The sequence below is a fragment of the Rhineura floridana genome, chromosome 4 (genome assembly GCF_030035675.1).
Source record: "Rhineura floridana isolate rRhiFlo1 chromosome 4, rRhiFlo1.hap2, whole genome shotgun sequence".
NCBI classification, from domain to species: domain Eukaryota; kingdom Metazoa; phylum Chordata; class Lepidosauria; order Squamata; family Rhineuridae; genus Rhineura; species Rhineura floridana.
In genome coordinates this window covers 9,985,063-10,004,446 of record NC_084483.1, presented here as the reverse complement: position 1 = coordinate 10,004,446, position 19,384 = coordinate 9,985,063, and the positions used below count along the sequence as shown (strand labels likewise).

Here is a 19,384-nt window from a genome sequence, read left to right as displayed (position 1 = left end):
AAAACTAAATCCCCTCATGGTTATTACATGACTAAGACAACACAAGACCACCACCATCTGGCTTGTTTGTTACAGCAATAAGCCTAAACTCGTCCATAATATGTATCCCTTTGTCAGAAGTGGAGATACTTATCGGGAGGTGGGGAGGGAGGGTGATCACTTCAAATAGCGTGCTCTTCTGACAGTCAACCGTTTCTACTGAAGCTTAGAAAAAAACTTTAAAAGTGCAAGTTTTCAACTGTTTCAGAAGAAAGGGCTGAACATTGGTAAACTACTAATTCTAAATTCAGATTTCCCCTGCAGTTCTTGAAATCTATTTCTTCAGCCAATGGCTTTATATATTTGACAAGGATGTTTCCTGGATGCTCATCAGTCCCAAGGTAATGATAAGCCTGAATACAGCCTCAGCCTCCGCTTATTCCACTGTCCGTTCAACCATACTAGCAACCCAATGTAACAAAGGACAGGCGTTCTCAACAACTTGTAGCAAACTCTGTGTTACTAAATTGTTTTCCCAGATTATTTTCCAATGCCTTTCATTGTACAGTCTCTTAATGGATTATTCTAAATTCCTGATCTATGGGTTTGGCTCACAAACAGATTATTTGACTTCCCACAATTCAAAACTTTATTTTATATAGCATCTGCTCCTGCTTAACTTTTCCCTCCAACTTTCGTGGTATTGCTGACAGAAGGGTATCAGTTAATGGACTGGAGTTTTCGGTGGTTCCCCCTCCCCCTGAAAGCACTCCACTCCCACCAAAGGCTGCTTCCAAGGGCTGGGGGATGCTCCACAGCAGATTGGAGGACAGGAAGAAGTGCCAGTAATTTGCCCCCTCATTCCACTAAGAAATGCCTTCGGAGGAACAATGCCACTCCTGATCTTCTGCTTTTACAATCAATCTGATGTTTAATATTGTACACTAAATGTTTTATAAATCCCATAAAGCAAAATGGTGACATAGTGCACATGCTATCAAGATTATCTTGATTTTTTTCCCAACCTGCATAATGCTCACTTCAATTTAATTTTAGAAGTACCAAATTTGGTATAAATATCAGCTCCATTAAGTTAAACTAAGATTAAACTGCAACACTTATGTCTGCACGTTACAATAAACTCATCAATATAAATCACTGGAGCATTGATCATATACCTAGTTATTCATATCCTCTAGGCAAAACATACTTATTAAGCTCACAAAGAAAATAAGATTTCCTCAATAAAGCAACTGCATCAGGACAATACTGGGCAGACAGATTAGTACCACAAACTTCTTAAATACCAATAATAAAGATTCTCAGATTGCTAATTCTAATAGGCCCAATTTATAATAATTACTAACATACTCCACTGGCTCTGCTTCACCTGCCTTGGGCCCTCCCTCAGGTGTCACTGAGCAGCAGCCACTCTGATGCCAAGCTTGCTTTTCTCCTCCTTTCTCCTCAACCTTTTCCTATTTGTGTAATATCTTTTAAACAGTAAGCCTGATTATTGGGGCCACCTTTTATTTTTGTTGATCCGCAAGCTGATCTGGCAGACATTTCAGCTGAAAAGCGGGCAAAAATGCTTTATTTATTTATTTATTGCACTTGTATACTGCCCCATAGCCGAAGCTCTCTGGGCGGTTTACAGCAATCAAAAACATTAAAACAAATATACAATTTAAAACACATATTTTAAAAACAATTTAAAACACAATTTTAAAATTTAAAACAACATAAAAACAATTTAAAACACTTGCTAAAATGCCTGGGAGAAGAGGAAAGTCTTGACCTGGCGCCGAAAAGATAACAGTGTTGGCGCCAGGCGCACCTCGTCAAAAAAATCATTCCATAATTTGGGGGCCACCACCGAGAAGGCCCTCTCCCTTGTTGCCACCCTCCAAGCTTCCCTTGGAGTAGGCACCCGAAGGAGGGCCTTAGATCTTGAACATAGTGTACGGGTGGGTTCGTATCGGGAGAGGTGTTCCATCAGGTATTGTGGTCGTCACAAACAAATATGCAACTACTTATACTGATTCCCATCTGCCAATGGTCTCCCAGGGCTTACCAGTCTGATTCAATGGGCCTTATCCCTTTAACTACACTCCATTAGCAAGCATCCAGAGCCTGCTGCAAACCTCTGGCTGCAGAAGACATTCTTGGAGTTGCAACTAGACTACAGGAGTTAGCAAATCCAGGGAGGATGCTCAAAAAAACCCTTCCAGTTCACTCTCACACCCACTCTCTCCTAACCAGCAGGTATTTGAAGACTCCTTTTTGTTTTGCAAAGCGAGAAGCAGCAACAATTGAAACAAGGAATGGTGGTGAAGCAAAGACAGGGTGAGCCACAGTGTGGACTACAAGAAGCAAAGAAAGAAGGAGCAGTGGCAGAAGCAGATGAAATACACACACACACACACACATTTCACTGGCTGTTTACTAGTGTTATTGAACTTGTAGTAATGTTCAGTGGATTTAAAATGTCCAAATTAGACATCTCAATAATCATAAAGTTCGCAAAATTTAGAGCAGGAGTGGGGAGCCTGCATCCCTCCAAATGCTGTCGGACTCGCAACTCCCATCAGCCCCAGCCAGCCTAGCCAACAGCAGCGGATGGTGTGGCGGGGCGGAGGTGCTTACCCAACCTCCCAGTGGGTGCGTTGCTGCTGCACACAGGGAGATAGCAGGAGAGGTGGTGGGGAGGGCGGCAGGATGCAAACACAGCAGCAGCCCAGCCAACCTCGCTGCTGCCTCGCCCATCGCAGGAAGCAGCACCAACTCACCAGCCAGGAAGTGAGGTACGTGCCTCCACCCCACCCCCTGCTCCTGATGGCCAATGGTCAGGGATGATTATGGGAATTGAGAATCTAGGAAGCCCTGGAGGGCCACAGGTCCCCCAGCCCTGTTTTAGAGCGCGTTGGACAAGAGAAATCAATCAACTCACAAACTTTCTGGAAACAACAGTGGTGCCTATTTTGGTGTATCATGTATCCCCTGGTTAGAACAAATGTTACCACATTCTCTTAAAAAATTAAAATAATGATATGTAAACTTCTAGTATATTGGAAAAAATAAGGCCTCAGGGTAATTTCTAATATACTTTACAGTCGGAGCTTGGAAAAGTTACTTTTTTGAACTACGACTCCCATCAGCCCAATCCAGTGGCCATGCTGACTGGGGCTGCTGGGAATTGTAGTTCAAAAAAGTAACTTTTCCAAGCTCTGTTTACAGTTAAATCTGGCTCTGCTTCTTCCAAGACACATTGTAATACATGACTGAAAAAGAACAGTCACACTCATACCAACACTTTCACGGTACAGCAAAGACCAGCACCAGCAGCTGCAACACCTAGGAGGCTGGAGAAGAAGAGTTTTAACGCTCCCCCAATTTTTCTCCTGTGCTGCTGCCAATGCCTTTTTGAACCCCAGGGAGCCAGTTGTGAATCATCTATTAACAGGTTTACAATAGGCCTTCCAAGAAAATTCTGCACAAAGTGGATTACAAAATCCACATAAAAAATACAACCAATCAAATATAATTTTAAACGATTTAAAATACCTGCTCTATTAACATTACAAAGAGCCAGCACAAAGCAACAGATAACCCAGCAAATACCTTGATATTCAAAATCAGTCCTTTACACTATTACCGCAGCTCGGTTTCCAACAGCCAATATATGTTATCTAGCCCACCCCCTCAAAACTTTAGGTTAAAAAAAGGGGAGGCAGCAGCTTAGAGTGCTGCAAGACGGCACTAGGATTGAGGGCTGGGTTGGCTATTTATTTTTCCTGCTCATTTTGATCTTGCATTTGTACTCAATACACAGAAAGCATTTAAGTACAGGACGGGCTGTTCTATATATGAAGTGTGATTGTCATGCTATTCTACTCTGAATTTATCTTATTGTAGTATTGAGTGTGTTATTTGAGTTAATGTGATGCAAAAATGGTTTTTTCATATTTTTGTTATATGTCTTCAAGTCGACTATGACTGATGGCGACCCTATGAGTTGATGTAAAAATTGGTTTTTAATTTGGAATACTGTATTTCAGCCTTGTTAGTGACTCCCCCCCAATGTCACCAGCCTGCAAAAAAATCACCTGCTTTTTATTCCTAAAAGGAGGCCCCCACCGACCCATTGTTTATGAGTAAAAAGCAGACCAACAGAACATGTTTGCAGGCTAAACTAGAAATGCAGTGGATTGGCGAAGAAGGTGAGGAGCACTGCCTGTCTTTTCCGACAATCCACCTGATTTCTATACTGGACCCACAGAAAGGAGCATTGCCCCTTGTGCGCCAGCATAGAAGAGTGGAAGGCTGGGGGTGGAGTCACAGATCGCTCCATTGCTACACAGCCAGTCACCTGCATTTCCACTTCTATTCCTATGCAGCCCAGGACGGAAGTTGAGCAGGATGACAAAGATGGGACAGAGCACCAGACCAAAGTTTGGGGGGGAGGAGACACTAAAAAAGGGGGCAGAAAAAATGCTGTAACAAATTTAATTATTTATTTTTTTAAAAGTGGCTTAGAAAAAAATAGGGGGACAGGACCCCCCCAGCTCCCCCAGCTACATGTCTGCAGAGCGCCCTTACCCTCCATTATCAGCCCACTACATTTCTGTGCTGGCCATGGAAGAATAGGCTTCTGTTCCTCCTTTGCCAGCACAGAAGCCAAGCAAGCTGATGAAGATGAGACTAGTCACTCTGTCCCTCCTTCAAAACACACACTCACCTGGAGAGAATTCCATACACTTTGCCTGCATGGAACTCCTGGTAAACAATGGCAACCAAATGAGTAGTTAAATACAAAACTGCCATATTTTAACATCTGTTTGATGTCTGTTGTAAGGCTTTGGGCACAGTCCCCTGCGGAAAAGGGAAATATACTGATCTAAAACCCTTGTTCAAGATTTAAGCTACTGGTCCTCAAATTAGTCTTCTTCTGTTGCAGCTAGGCATGGGGTTCACTGCCTAGTTCCAATCCGCTTGAATTCGAAGAGTCTGGCTTTCATTGCCAATCTGCCATTTTTTGTTCCTTTGCTTTCGCAGTTGCCGATTCGCTGATTTTTTTAAAGCAAAAAAGAGTAATGTTTAACAAAAATGGTTATGAAAATGCTTATGCTATTACCCCTTTTTCTATTTACATATCAATTAGGCAGATAATTGCCTAACATTGGAGGGAGGTTAATGGATGTAAATGGCAATCATTATCACCTAGACAGCAGTTAAGAATGCACCAGCTTTGAGGAAAGCCAATTACGAAGACAATCACATAAAATTTGGAGTGGATTTTTTTTAAAAACAATGACAGATGCAACCCATTGCAAGAAATCAATGCCAGTCCGAAAAGACAGCAGATTATCGGATTATGTTGAAATCTGGTACTAAATCCAATTTAGCGGATATTCTCCCCCATCCCTAGTTGCAGCCATATTTGAGAATTCCACTTTTGAAGTGGCATAAAGCTAGATAGTAGCACACCATGAAAGGAAGTACACAGTTCTCTCCCAATAGATGAAAAATTCCATTTATGCTTGGGGAAGTAAAGGAGCTAGGCTTTTTCTCCCCTCCCCCTGACATATGAAAGGTAGAACTTGATTGATTGTACTTATATACTGCCCCATAGCTGAAGCTCTCTGGGCGGTTTACAGAAACTAAAAACATTAAAACAAATATACAAATTTAAAAACACATATTTTAAAAACAATTTAATACACAATTTAAAATTTTTAAACAATTTAAAACACATGCTAAAATGCTAAAAATGCCTGGGAGAAGAGGAAAGTCTTGACCTGGCACTGAAAAGATAAGTGTTGGCACCAGAAGCACCTCATCAGGGAGATCATTCCATAATTTGGGGGCCACCGAGAAGGCCCTCTCCTTTGTTGCCATTCTCCGAGCTTCCCTCGGAGTAGGCACCTGGAGGTGCCTTTGATCTTGAACGTGGTGTACGGGTGGGTTCGTATCGGGAGAGGCGTTCCATCAAATATTGTGGTCCCAAGCTGTGCAAGGCTTTATAGGTCAAAACCAGCTATAAACTATAAACATACATACATATATCTTTATTATTTGCAGTCATGGACCAGCATACAAGTACAAGTATTTAAATGCAGAAAAACAGAAGAATTGCATATAAACAAGTTTAATTATATAACGTACATAAACAAACTTAAGAAAATAAAATCTGGTATACAGTAGGGCTCTGCTTTTCAGCGGCCCACTTTTCAGTGTTCCGCTAATACGGCGGCTTTCAATTAGAGTAAGGCCCCACTCATACGGCTCTTGTTCCGCTTTTACAGCGTTTTTTGGGAGTCAGGCGCCATTTTATTGACGGAGTTCTGCTTTTCAGTGGGTTTCGCTTTTAGGCAGGGGTCTGGAATGTAACCCGCCGTATGAGTGGGGCCCTGCTGTACTAAAGTTAAGATGCATTAACCATCTGTTTCCTTATGCTAAAGCACAAGCTTTTGCCACTTTAAAAGTTATTCCATTTCTCAAATCTGAGAGAAGGAAGGAGGTACCAAATGTGTCCGATCTACCTAGCAAGTTTTTTAGAACTGGAGCAATATAAAAGGAACAAATGTCCTTATAATATGAACAGCATAACAGGACAGGGGTGATTGATTCAACCTTGCCCGATTGGCATGGGCAGATGCATTGGGAATAAGGAATGTGCAAATATCTCCCCTGCAACAAGGCTGAAGGTAAAGAGTTGAAACGAGCCAGTGAAAAGGCTCTATGATACTTAGGGATCTCCAGAGCATAAATATAGGCTTCAGGGGCAAGATTCTTATTGTAATTCACCGGAGCAAGTAACGTTAGGCCAGAGTTCTGTCTTCTTGTAAGGCAACATCCCTAATCCGGTTCTTAATCATTTAGTTGGTATTTATAGGTCCCAGCTGAACCAGAGCTGAGGGAGAAAACCCATAAAGATGTAATTTTTCCTCAACCATGCTTGCCCAGCCAGAGGTCAAGTTGTCTTGTCTGTTAAGATCAGAGGGGCAAATCCTTGAGGTCTGAAATTTAGCTTGAGCCAGAAGCTTAATGCATTTAGCCATGCTCATGCTTCAAGAGAAACCAACCCAGATTCCAATCCAAGTAGGGCATTGGGAATGCCACGTGGGGCACCAAAAATGGATCGCAGAAACTTGGACTGTATTGCCTCCAGGGAGCGAAAATCTTTATAAATGCATATCTGAGAACCATAGACTATTTGGGCCAACACTTTGCCCTGGAAAACTGATGACAGAGGAATATGGGAATCCCCTTTTGAAAAGAAAAATCTAAGAACAGCAGATAGTTCTTTGGGTATTCTCAGAAAGATGTGCAATTTGGGCTCTCCACAGGTCAGTTGTTTGAAAAACTATGTCCAAGTATTTATATACCTTGACCTGTTCAATATTGTGCCCATTGACCCATTGAACTGTGTTTAGTATATCTTTTGGAAAAGACCAAGCTTTTGGTCTTTTGGTAGTTTATTGTAAGCTCCTCCTATGTACAGTATGCCGTAAAGGTGCAAAGAGCTCTCCCGAGTCCTACTTCTGAGTTAGATAATATAACAGTGTAATCTGCACACAATAAGGCAGGAATGGATCAATTTGCTAATTTGGGTGGATGAAAGTCTGGATTTGTTAAAGATGGGACTAGTGAGTTGGTATAAAAATTAAATAACGGGGAGGCAGAATACAGCCTGTCTCACTCCTCTGTTTAGTGGGACCAAGGGGGACAGATCACCCTGCAGGTTGCACCTTACTCTAAGAGAACTATTTTCATGCATGTTGTGGATTAATATTAATAGTCTATGGTCAAGAGAGGAGGCCTCCAGTTTTGCTCACAGCCTGTTCCGGCGGATACTATCAAGTGCAGATTTAAAATCGACAAAAGCTGAAAAAAGAGCTCCATTGGGCCTACAGCTATATTTCCTAATCAGATGATGTAAGATCAGACATTGATCGGTGGTGGAGCGGCCGGACCTAAAGCTAAACATATATGTTTGCCTGATCAAGCCAGTTCCAAAGTTTCCACAACAGATGCCTGGCATTGAGCTTGCTTACTGTACTAAGCAGCCTAACTGGGCAGTAATTGGAGGGGTCATCCTTTTGACCCTTTTTATATATTGGTATGATAATGGCCAGACCCCAGTCTGTCAGTATTTGAGCTGACTGATCTATAAATGTAAAAAGTGAGGCCAGGATGGGGGCCCACCAGTCTATATTGTTTTTCATTAGCTCAGATGTAATACCTTCAATCCCAGGAGCTTTCCCAGGTTTGAGTAGAGCAACTATTTTTTTTATTTCTGATATCAAGACTGGCGGCTATGAAGGAGTGTCTGCCAAATTAATAATTGAGGTTACTGCAGAGTCTAGCCCTGCAGAGTAGAGTGCACTAAAATGGATTTCCCATGTCTTGGCAGACACTAAACAAGGCATCCTAGGAGGTTCTAATTAAAGCCCACTCCCTACAATATGCCAAAAGAGAAAGGAATCATCGCTTCTAGCTGCCTGGAACAACTGTGTCCAGACTTTGCTTAATGCCTCCCTCTCTTTCTTTTTGATTAGCTCCTTGTACCCTTTTTTTTTTTTTAAAGGGGTAATGCTGGGGGTATTGAGGTAGCTTTACTTAATCTGTAGTGTTGATAATGAGCTGACACACACACTGCGTCAAACCAGGGCTTCGAATTGTGTTTTACAAAGTGGAAACTAATAGGACCAGAGTTGTTTGTTAGAACCTGTTGCAGCTCAAGGTATAAACATGCAAAATGAAAACCTAGGCTATGAGAAGTACCACCTGTGGCAGAGTTGGGCAACCTTTGTTCAGTCAAGGACCCCATCCCCTCAAGTGTAATCTGTAAGGGGCTGTATGCCCCATAGGCAGTAGGCAAGTCAAGAGCTGGCAATGGGTGGAGCCAGAGACAAATACGTTCCTCATTAACTAATCTGGAACAAAGACTGCCCTACTTCAATTTTCACCACAGCTACCTCAGATTAGAATTCCCAATCCTTGCAGGTCAAATTAGAAGTAAACCCCACTGGGTTTAAAAGAAAAATACCGTACTGGAAAACTTAAAGAAATAAATCTCTGTATATTTGTTTATCAGCACAACAGACCAACACAGCTACTGTTCTGGAAAGCAAGTAAAAGTAATTCCTTTCTGACTTTAGTGTCTCACACACACAGCAGAAACCTACCAATTTAGTCTCAAAGAGCTGGGGGAAAAACGTATTTCCCCTAAAATATACAACCACCTATAAGGGTTTTTTTAAAAAAGTTAATTTTGATCTAATAAAATACTGCTCTTTCTAGATGTTCTGAAATGACATAGAAAGAGGATAGCCATACTTTTAAAAGCCAAGAAAAATAAAAAGGAAGAAGAAACTCTTATGGTATGCTAGAATGGGACAATTTTATGATGCATCAGAGGAACCACATAAAAAGAGGCTGGGGCCTGCAAGAGACCCCTGAGTCACAAGATGCCCACCTGGCTCTATGGGAAGTCCAACTGTCCAATGTCTCCCCTCAAAGAATGACAATGGAAACAACCAGAAGTTCATCTGCTTTCCATTTAGAAAAAAAGTATAGTATATAAAGCTGCCATACCTTTTACTTTTTTGAGGATCTTTCATGTCACTTTTCTTATCATCATCATCATCATCATCAGGAAGCTTGGCTAATTTTTCTCCTGTCTGAAGATTTAATTGTATATGCAGGCCAGTAGGAACAGCTTGACCTGCAAATGATAGTAAGAAACTTTAGGACACGTTTATTCTTCTCAGTGTTCCATTTAAAGGCCAACATTTCATATTAAAGCTATACTACACGAAGTAGCCAATTAGAGACTATAAAACATGACTGAAGCCCTTTCATTTAACCAAAGTCAGTCAAACACAGGGTCACCCAGAGCCTAGTCTTGTGCAGGAACTTTTCTGAAAAGATTATGAGTATTCACTAATAGGCAAAAAACCCTGTGGTTTAAGAATGTACGTATAGCCCACAGATAGTTCTGTCAAACTTTTAAAAGCAGGGAAAGTGGGCAGCTATAGTGAATGCACCAGGGGAGCAGGAGACCTGACCTCCTCTCTGAGATATAGGACTGCCCTACAAATTTGTAAAAATGCAAACACCATTTGGGTTGGTCTTTCACAGTCCAATCCACTTCCTGTGTAGCTTGAAAGAACTTGGTAACATGTGCTTCTGAGCATAAGGTCAGTGGCGGCAACTGGGATTGGAAGGAGATGGGTGAGGGAAGGGGAAAGGAAGGGGCAAGAGGGAGGGGGGCAGGTTTGATCATTTGCATGCTTTGAGTTAAGTGGGATTTACTCCTATACAATGATGCTTAGGATGGGTGAAACTGCCTGGGGGAGGGGCAGGGAGGGTAGCAGGAGGGGCAGGGAGAGGAGATTGGATGGGTGGGCACTGGGCAGTGGGGAATCCCTTTCCTAAAGGAAAATATTGTGAACAGTATCATTCTTTTTCAGGGTTTCCCCCACCTTTTTATTCTACAGCAGGCACATGTAGCCTCCCACCCAAATTTAAACCAAAGCTGTCCCTGGCTAAATCCACACCAGACCTTTATTTCACTTTGGACAGTCATGGCTTCTCCCAAAGAATCCTGGGAAGTGTAATCAGTGAAGGGTGTTTAGAGTTGCAAGGAGATCCCCTGTTCCCCTCACAGACCTTCAATCAGAGTGGCTGACTGTTAAACCACTCTGGCCACTGGAGCTCTGTCAGCAGAATAAGAGTCTCCTCTTAGCACCCTTCACAAACTACACTTCCCAGGATTCTCTGGAGGAAGCCATGACTGTCTCAAGTGAAATAAAGGTCTGGTGTGGGTGTGGCCCTCTGACTAGCCAAGCCCAGCAGCTGTGAGTCTGGCTGTTAGAACACTGACAATTGGTTCTTACTGAGCATGCCCAACATTATCATTGAGTTCAATGCTAAATTTCTTAAATTAATTAAAAATCAGCCAGGCATTTTTTTTAACTTTTAAACTGCGGAAGATGAAGGTCAGAGTATGGGGCAAGGTCAGTAATAGGATTACAGGTACTTTGTGAACATGGCTGATTTTTAATGAATTTCAACAGATTATGAGAACTCTGACAGAAGAAAATCCAAAAAGGGTCTGGTTTATTTCTCTCTCTTTTTACAGTTTGAACTCTCGATTCTCTCAGACTGTTTTGTGAATCACCATGAAAATTTAGACGGTTGTTAAGCAATCGTTTCTGAGTTCAGGACTATAAGTTTTGTAAGGTTTTGTTTTGAAATGAGCTTATGGGAAGCATCAGAGTGGCATGGGGGTATTTTTGATTTAACGTTGCAGAATGCAAAAATCCATGCTGACTGTAGTATACAGCCACTCTTGTGGCTGTATAATAAAGTGTTTCAAATTATTGATATGATATACGCCACCTTATTCACTTATTCCTATTGAATAGATTACCATTATTCCGCTTTCATAAATGAGGGAATTAAGCACCAAGTTGAACATAATATATTAAACAGGGCGTAGTCATCCAGGGTCTCAGGGGTGTCTTAGACCCTTTACTTTTTTGGAAGCAGGGTCCCAGCAGGGTCCCTGTGTCTCCAGCATCCTGTGAGCCAATCAGCAAGGAAGGGGAGTGTCTTAGCCCGAGAAGAATCTTCGAACATGCTTCCTTGACCTTTTCTGCTGATTGAAGCCAGAGTAGAGTCAGAGTGAAAAGAGGTGAGTCAGCCACTGAGAAGAGTCTTCTCAGTAGTTAACACTCTCCCCTTTCATGCTTACTAGCTCCTAGGGATGTCTATTGTGGAAGAAGACATTGACAAGGATCTCATTCTCAGCCCCACAACATGACTATGACTAACATAAAGGGACCCTGCACTTCTGAATTTTCCACTATGCTACTGATATTAAATCAAACACAGAGATTTCACCTGTAATCAGATCAAAGTATTCAAAAGAATCCTTGCAGCACATAGCTACAACGATGGGTGAGCTCAATGTGCTACTGCTTCATTTCACAGCCAACTATGGCTATGGGTAGTTGAGTGTTATCAGCTTGGAAGCAAAACAAGACAAACCAAAAATAAGGTAACAGTTTTTACATACTCAAAGGACTCCCTAGATATGCAAAAGTTTGAAAATTAGGAAAAAACACAATTGTTACCCCCCCACACACACAAAAATATTCCAACTAATACTAGAATCACTACTCCACAGTGAAGCACAGGATGTAGAGATGTCAGTATTTTTTATGGAATGCAATTATCTGTATTTTCCTTTTAAAAAAAACACTAATGATTAGATAAGAGGTCTGAAAGATCTTAATGAAAAGACTTAGATTAAAAAACCTGAGCCCTTGGGATAAGGTGGGAAAATAAACACACACACACATATATATACACACACACACACACCTTCCTATATGATAAAAAGGTAAGCCATCATGCAGCTTGACACTGGGGATGGAGTGTGGGGGCAAAGATGGCTGACAGGGCAGGCTATGTAAAGGTGGCAGCAGCCTCAGCGGTTAGTGCGAGGCTGAGGCGGCAGCAACCTTGGTGTGTTGACGGGAGGCCAGGGTGGTGGCACAAGGCTTGGCGGGAGGTTGGCAGGAGGCCGGCGGCAGTGGTGCAGCAACAGCTAAAGCAAGTGGCTTGGCTTCTGTTTAAGAGTGTGGGCGCCAGGGTGGTGATGGGTGTGTGCAACGGCAGCACCACAACAGTTGAGGCAAGCGGGCTGAGGTGCAGAGAGTGGGTGCTTGGGGGGGAGGTAGTAGTAGTGACGAGGGTGGTGATGGCAGTTTGTGAGTGCCCCTGCGTACGTGTGACACAGAGTCCCTGTATGTGTGCTTGGGAGCGCCTGGGGGGTGTTTAAGGTGCCTGGTGTGTGTGTGTGTTTAGAGGTGCCTGAGCTATGTACACAAGAAAGAGAGCATCCCTGTGTCTGCACACGTGCGTGTCGGGGGGGCCTGGTGTGTGTATGGTTGGGGGTGGGGGTTGGCAAGCAAAGCAGGTGTGTGTGTGTGTGTATGTATACACACACATACACATATATTTATTTATTGTTTTATTTATTAATTTATTAGTCGCCCATCTGGCTGGCTGTCCCGCCACTCTGGGCGACGTACAAAATAAAAACATACAAATAAATTAAAACATTAAAAAATCTCAACAACAATAATAAAACCGAACCCACCCCAAAAGCCTTTATTTAATAAATAAAAATATATAAAAACTTGAGACCAGACCTGAAAAGATTTGTTTAGGTAGAGTTACACAGATACAAAAAACAAGTGAAATTACATGTCCTCCTATGGTACACTAATTTATGTTGATCATCATAATTAGTGCACTGATTTTACCTTGCTTAGTTGAAAACCTTTGTAACACCCCCCCCAATTTCAAATGGCAGGATTTTTGAGATAATGATTAATTATTATACAAGCAGCAAGGTAAAATTAATCTATATATGCAGGACCACAATATTAAGACCCTATCACAAAAAAAGAACTACACAAACATTTTTGGAGGTCTGTCTTCATGTCCCATTCTAAATGCTGTTGAAAGACTGCCACAGTACCATTATAACGGGTTACACTGATTGAAATCTTTGGAGCCAACAATCTTTTCTTTTGGTGATTGATCATGATTACGGCATATATCAGAAAAGGGCAATGAAAATGGACTGTATGGTGCTTGAACTGTTTTCTCAGTCACTTGTTTAATCAGCCAGTTGAGGGCAGACTGCACTTGAACATTGTATTTTGTCTGAAGTTTATCTTTTGTAAATGATGTTGTCATGATCATAGTATAAAATCTTGTATTTACTTATTGCTTACCAGTGTATTTCCAAGTCTCCCTACATGTGTCTTTCTCAAAGATGTAAACAGACAGAAAACCATGCAGTAAATGAAAATATACAAATGAAAGCTAGAACTGTTATCTGATTAAATTAAATTGATTCAGTTTAAATAAACGTGCACATTACTAAAACCTCAGTTTAGGTGACTTTTTGAGATCTTGATGGAAGTGTTAGACAATTTTTTTTAAAATAGCCACCATTCTTTGGAAAGACCATTCTTAATATTTTACTTTTCACTCTCCATTAGGTCAACAGACTACTGATATCAGAACCAAATAATCTCAAAAAAACAAAATAAGCGAATCCTTAACTCATTGTCTTGCCTATTAAAGTTTGCCTGCATTTATGAAAATTGCCCTCTTCAGTTGATTATTCTGCCAATTAAAGCTTGCAACCTTAACTAAATCATAATTACTTTAATGTAGACCATAATTATTTTAATAATAAAGATGTAAGCAAAAACTGTATGAGTCACCGTTGAATTTGTCAATACACCCAAGGCAGTGTTCAAACTTTTACCCCAGGCATTCCTCCCTTTTGGTTCTGTTTGATTTTCTATACATAAAACAAAGAGAAATGACAATCTCACCATTTTCAATGGCCTATCTAAAATTTAAACCAGCAGCACTAAAGAGCAGCTTTAAACATTTTATCCAAGTAGAAAACAGGGAGATTGTCAAGCCTATTTTTAGTTACCTCTTTTTCAACACGGAACAGAACTGTATCCTGTGATTTCATATGGGGTTCTGTAGAAAGAGGGGACTGCTACATCCAATTTTATTGCTTAGGTAAATAGCCCTAGCCAGGTCTGTTAAGTATCTGCTTTGTTATGTAAGCTTGGGCCAAAGGGTTGCTGTTCAAACTAATTAACTGGGAGACCCTTCTGGGAGCCGAGGTGAAGGGCGCTCTCTCTCTCTCTCTCCTCTCTCTCTCTCCTCTCTCTCTGTGTGTGTGTGTGTGTGTGTGTGTGAGAGAGAGAGAGAGAGAGAGAGAGAGCAGCAGTCTTAGGGCTGGAGACACGGATTGCCTGATTTGCTCTCTGTGCAGAATCCAAAGCTACAGCTTTGATGACCTCCCTAGAAATCTAATGGGAAAGGATCTGTTGGAGTGTTAATGCTGTGAGCCTTCCATCTTATGCTCAGTTTGAATATATCTGTAAACATACCTTATTTCACAGAAACTGGCATCAGTCTCCACAGACCTTTATTCCAAGGAAGCCAAATCCAAGATATGTGCTGAGACCCTCAAAACCTCTTGCCACTCAGGGACAGGGGTATAGGTAATAATACATTTGTTAGCAGTACCCTTTTAGACATTCACTAAATTATTTCATATTTATTTTAGCCATTTACTTCTATGACTTGGATATACGTAGGTAATTTCTTTGCAATTGTGCTGTTAACTTTTGAAAAACAGCTTTCTCTATGAATAAGAATCATCCAAAAAGGCTATTAAGACAGGCCTCCTGTCAGAATTGGGATTAAACTGAAAATTGTTGGCATTTCAGTTAGTTTGTAGTAGACTACAGCCTCTTTCTGTTTCTGCGCAGCTTCTCTTGAGTTTAAATTACCTGGCCGGACTGTTTGCCACTGATGTGTTGGATAAAATACTTCCAAGTCTTCAGAATCAAAACCCTCCTCCACCAACTCTTCACTGTTCTGCTTCTGCTCCTTTAAATCACTCTCTTCTTTTTTTGTCAGAGCAAACTCCTTTGAAAGTAAGACACATTGTTTTACAACAGTAAAAAAAATCCACACATTACCAACTTTTAAACTAATTTGAAGGCCTTTTAAGTACTCACTGAAATAGGTGACTTAAATAATTGTATTAAAAAACCTAGAATTTCCCAATATGTTAAAGAAATGGGGAGGGGGGAGAGAGATTAAACTTCAGAAAAAAACTAAACCCATCTTGCCAACACCAAAAAAATTCTGATGTTTGAGCTTTCCTTACAGTGCCTTCTCCAATATTCAATTAAGAATACTCACTGCAACTCTGTCATTTAAGCATGAAGAGAAACTGGTTGCAAAAAGCAGCAAGACCACCAAACTGAGCTTAGCCACAATGGACCGAACATAGATGCTGTGAGACATTGCAACCTGAAATAAAGTAGTTGAGTTATGAAGATTCCTCACCATTTCATAATGTCAACAGCACTTTCACAGCAGCACTGGGCAATTTCACAAGCTAGTAATACTCCATCGAATGCAAAAATGCCACTGAACAGTAAATACACCCCTCCCAAGTTTACACCCTAAGGCTCTATTCTCAACGGCATTTATACATAATTAAATCTAATGGAAATTAAGTTACAAATGTGCACTTAGGGTAACCAAATCCAGTCAACAGTAAAACCACCATGGATTTTATGGGCCCTAGATTGCACCTTCAGGCTAATTTTATACCACCAGTGTATAAAATGATTTAGTATATACTATAGGTTTACACTGTATAATATGTATGACACAATCTATGTCAACTCAATGAGTGGCTTAAGGCATTTTGGGTTTTTTCTTGTATTCCTGGACAGATGCATTAATATACAGCTGTGTGAATTTAAGTTTTCTTTTCTTGAATGTGTTTCCTCTCTGGATGATAAAACACAGATGGGCTCCCCACCCACACATTGACTTTGTCTGATGGTATAATCATTGTGCTCTATTGCTAGCTGCTGTTTAGTACTCTATGATTTCAGCATACATGGAGACAGCAGGACAGCAACTACAAATTACAGTCCACTGCAATTATTTCAATTATTAACAGTGGTGAATAATAGTTCTGTGGGACCAGATGACATACGCAAGCAATACACAAGAGAGATAATGTGGTGAAGTGGTTAGACTAGGTTCTGGGAGGCCAGGGTTCCAATCCCCTCTCAGCCGTGAAGCTCACTGGGTGACCTTAGTCACTGCCTCTCACATCACAGGATTGTTGTGAGGATAAAATGGAGAGGAGAAGAACCAAGTATGCCACCGTGACCATCTTGGAGATATAAATGCCATAAATAAATAATAAATAAATGGTGGTGAAACCAAAACAGGTCAACCGGCATTTTTTTAAAAAACTGCGTTGAAATATGGTAGGGGACATTTTCTAGCATGATTTCAACATTTTTGTAAATCTTAACAGCCAAGTTTCAGATATCCCTTTAGCTTCATTCTCACACATTCTTCTTTCAGAGGATTTCACGTGGAATTCTAGCATGACCCCTTAAATTCTCCATATCTGACCACACTTGAAATTCATGGAGTGGCTAATTTAACACCCACTCTTCATCTGTGTACAGAATGTTGGCCCACTCCTGTGGTATCTGGCCTGGCACAGTATGAGACATCAGGCACATCTCTTTCATACCTGTAGTTCCCTGTAAAACTAGAGTAACGACCTACCTCTTTGGACTGTAGAACTGTAGAAAGGGCAAACACAATAAAGATCGCAAAACATATTTCAAATTAGAAATAATTGACTAGTCACATACCAATCAACTTCCAGTATCCCCAATAAAATTAAAGTGCTTGCCACTGCCTTTCCCCCCTCTTCTTTTGATTTTGCTGTTTCCTTTCTCTTCTTTCCTCTTCTCCCTTCCTCCTCTGTTCTTCTTGCTTGTCTTTCTTTCCCGCAAATGTATCCTTTCTCCTTACCGTACTTCTTTCTCTTGTGGCTCCTTCCCACGCAACTATACATACATCTGTGAAAATGAAAATGGAAGCAGCAGCCTCAATGATCTCCTTCTTGGGGGGGGGAGAAGGGGCTGACTTTCCTAGACCGGGGTCTCTGCCATGCCACTTGCAAAGGCTCTCAGTGGTGCCCCCAGCAGGTAGTGCAGAACCTGAGCTTTCATTTTTAAAAAAGTAAGTCTCTAGCCCTCCTAGAAAGAGAGTTATGGAGCAAACTGTGCAGGTACCCTTCTAAGCAATTTATGTGAAATGAGCCAGCCTGGCTGCTCCTGCCTATCAATGTCATTAGCCAATAAGTAAAGTCGGAGCTGAGTGTTATTTGGACACCAGGCAAACGGAACCCCCCTGAAGCTGCTGTTTTGCCCTCCCTTTCAGTGCACTTTTCCTGTTCTTTTTTCCTAGTTCTTGGAATCTCCATAGTTTGCCTTTCCATTTCCCCTAGCAACCAGGATGCAGCTTTCCTATGCTGGGTTCACCTGAGATCAGGTAGTGCCTAGAAATTATTTTCTGCAAACACTACTACACAATAAGTATGGGTGGACATGGCCACTTTGCACAGAATATTGGGTCTCAATGTGGTCCCTGCAAAGAAGGGATGGGCATCTTGCAATCCTCCAGTTGTTGTTAGACTACAACTCCCACCATCTCTAACCATTGACCAGATGCTGGCAGGGGCTGATGGGAGCTGGGTTCCAACAACATCAGAAGGGCCACAAGTTCCCCTCCACCGGATTAAAAATGTTGCCTGCTTTAAAGCTTTTCTTTGTCTCCTGAGAAGCAAATCATCAAGAAGTTGTGTCCTATATCATACTCTGCAAGAGACCCTTCTCTCCAGCATGGATATTTCTATAGCCAAACTCAGAGATCTTATACCTGGAATTATAAGTACTGGAAGCTACTAGCACCTGCAAGTCCAGAATCTGTGTGACCTGCTTTTGCCTGGTAGGAACGTTTGAGGACTAAGGGAAGGCTTATAATAACAAGGCTCTCCCAGTGCTTCCTGCATGTGCCATCAAAGCCAGAAGCTGTCAGAGATATTAGTAGCAGCCCAATGAGAATGCCAGACTTGTGGAGGACTTCACACCTGGCTGCATTGGCAGCCATTTCCAGGCCAGGAGTTTCAGCCAGGATAGTGGCAGTTGGAACATGTGAAGACTTCAGGGAGATGGTGAGACTTGCATTCACCTTCCCCCTAGTAACTTATTTATTTATTCCATTTTAGTAAGTTGCATCAAGAACTTTGGTTTGCAAGCATGGTTTAAATGCTGCAAATAATTACATAATACATACATCCCTTCTCTGGGAATATGCACAGGGATTCCTCACCACAGAGGCACTATGAAAAGATTTCACTATGGTTAATAAAATGTTTGAAAGTCACCCTTTCAGGAGAAACAGAAAACTTGTCATTCCACACTCATCATTGATACACTAGCTTAAATTACTACTACAAAAAAAATGAAACAGACTAAATATAGCAGTACCTACAAGATGTCTGTACCCCCTTCTACTGAAGTGGAGAACTGTAATTTCAACACTTTTGCCTAAATTAAACCTGAAGCCCTCATCTAATCTTGATGTACGATATATTCAATTTTTTGTTTACTGTGGCTATGTGCAGACTGCAGCCTAAAACAATATAAATGGTAAAATGTAACATTTCAAACATAGATTTTTTAAATTTAACAAAACAATTAGCCTTTCAAATGATCCCTGAAATGCACAAAAAAATCTCAAATTAAATTTGACTTCACTGTGTCCTCCTGAATCAATGCTGCTGTTAATGTTTTAAAAGAAATTAGTTTCTAAATGTTTCCAAAGCTTCTGGAAAGAGTCTCAGCTTTGAACTACCTCCAAGACCCACTGCATCCTACCCAAAAAGGGC

At 41.3% G+C, this 19,384-nt stretch overlaps 1 protein-coding gene across 18 annotated transcripts in view; it reads right to left on the bottom strand.

The window, feature by feature from the left end:
• Positions 1-19,384, bottom strand: part of SIL1 (SIL1 nucleotide exchange factor) — a 69,673-nt gene that overhangs the window by 43,926 nt on the left and 6,363 nt on the right. For 7 of the 18 annotated variants that reach the window (XM_061622439.1, XM_061622444.1, XM_061622440.1 and 4 more), the window contains exons 2-5: positions 17,342-17,510; positions 15,811-15,921; positions 15,393-15,531; positions 9,580-9,709 (exon numbers count right to left, since the gene is read on the bottom strand). In XM_061622439.1, the coding sequence (XP_061478423.1) occupies positions 9,580-9,709; positions 15,393-15,531; positions 15,811-15,921; positions 17,342-17,510 (549 nt within the window). Of the gene's footprint in view, positions 1-9,579; positions 9,710-15,392; positions 15,532-15,810; positions 15,922-17,300; positions 17,511-19,384 lie in introns of those variants that run through there. The other 11 variants (XM_061622458.1, XM_061622453.1, XM_061622452.1 and 8 more) reach the window with 3 other exon arrangements.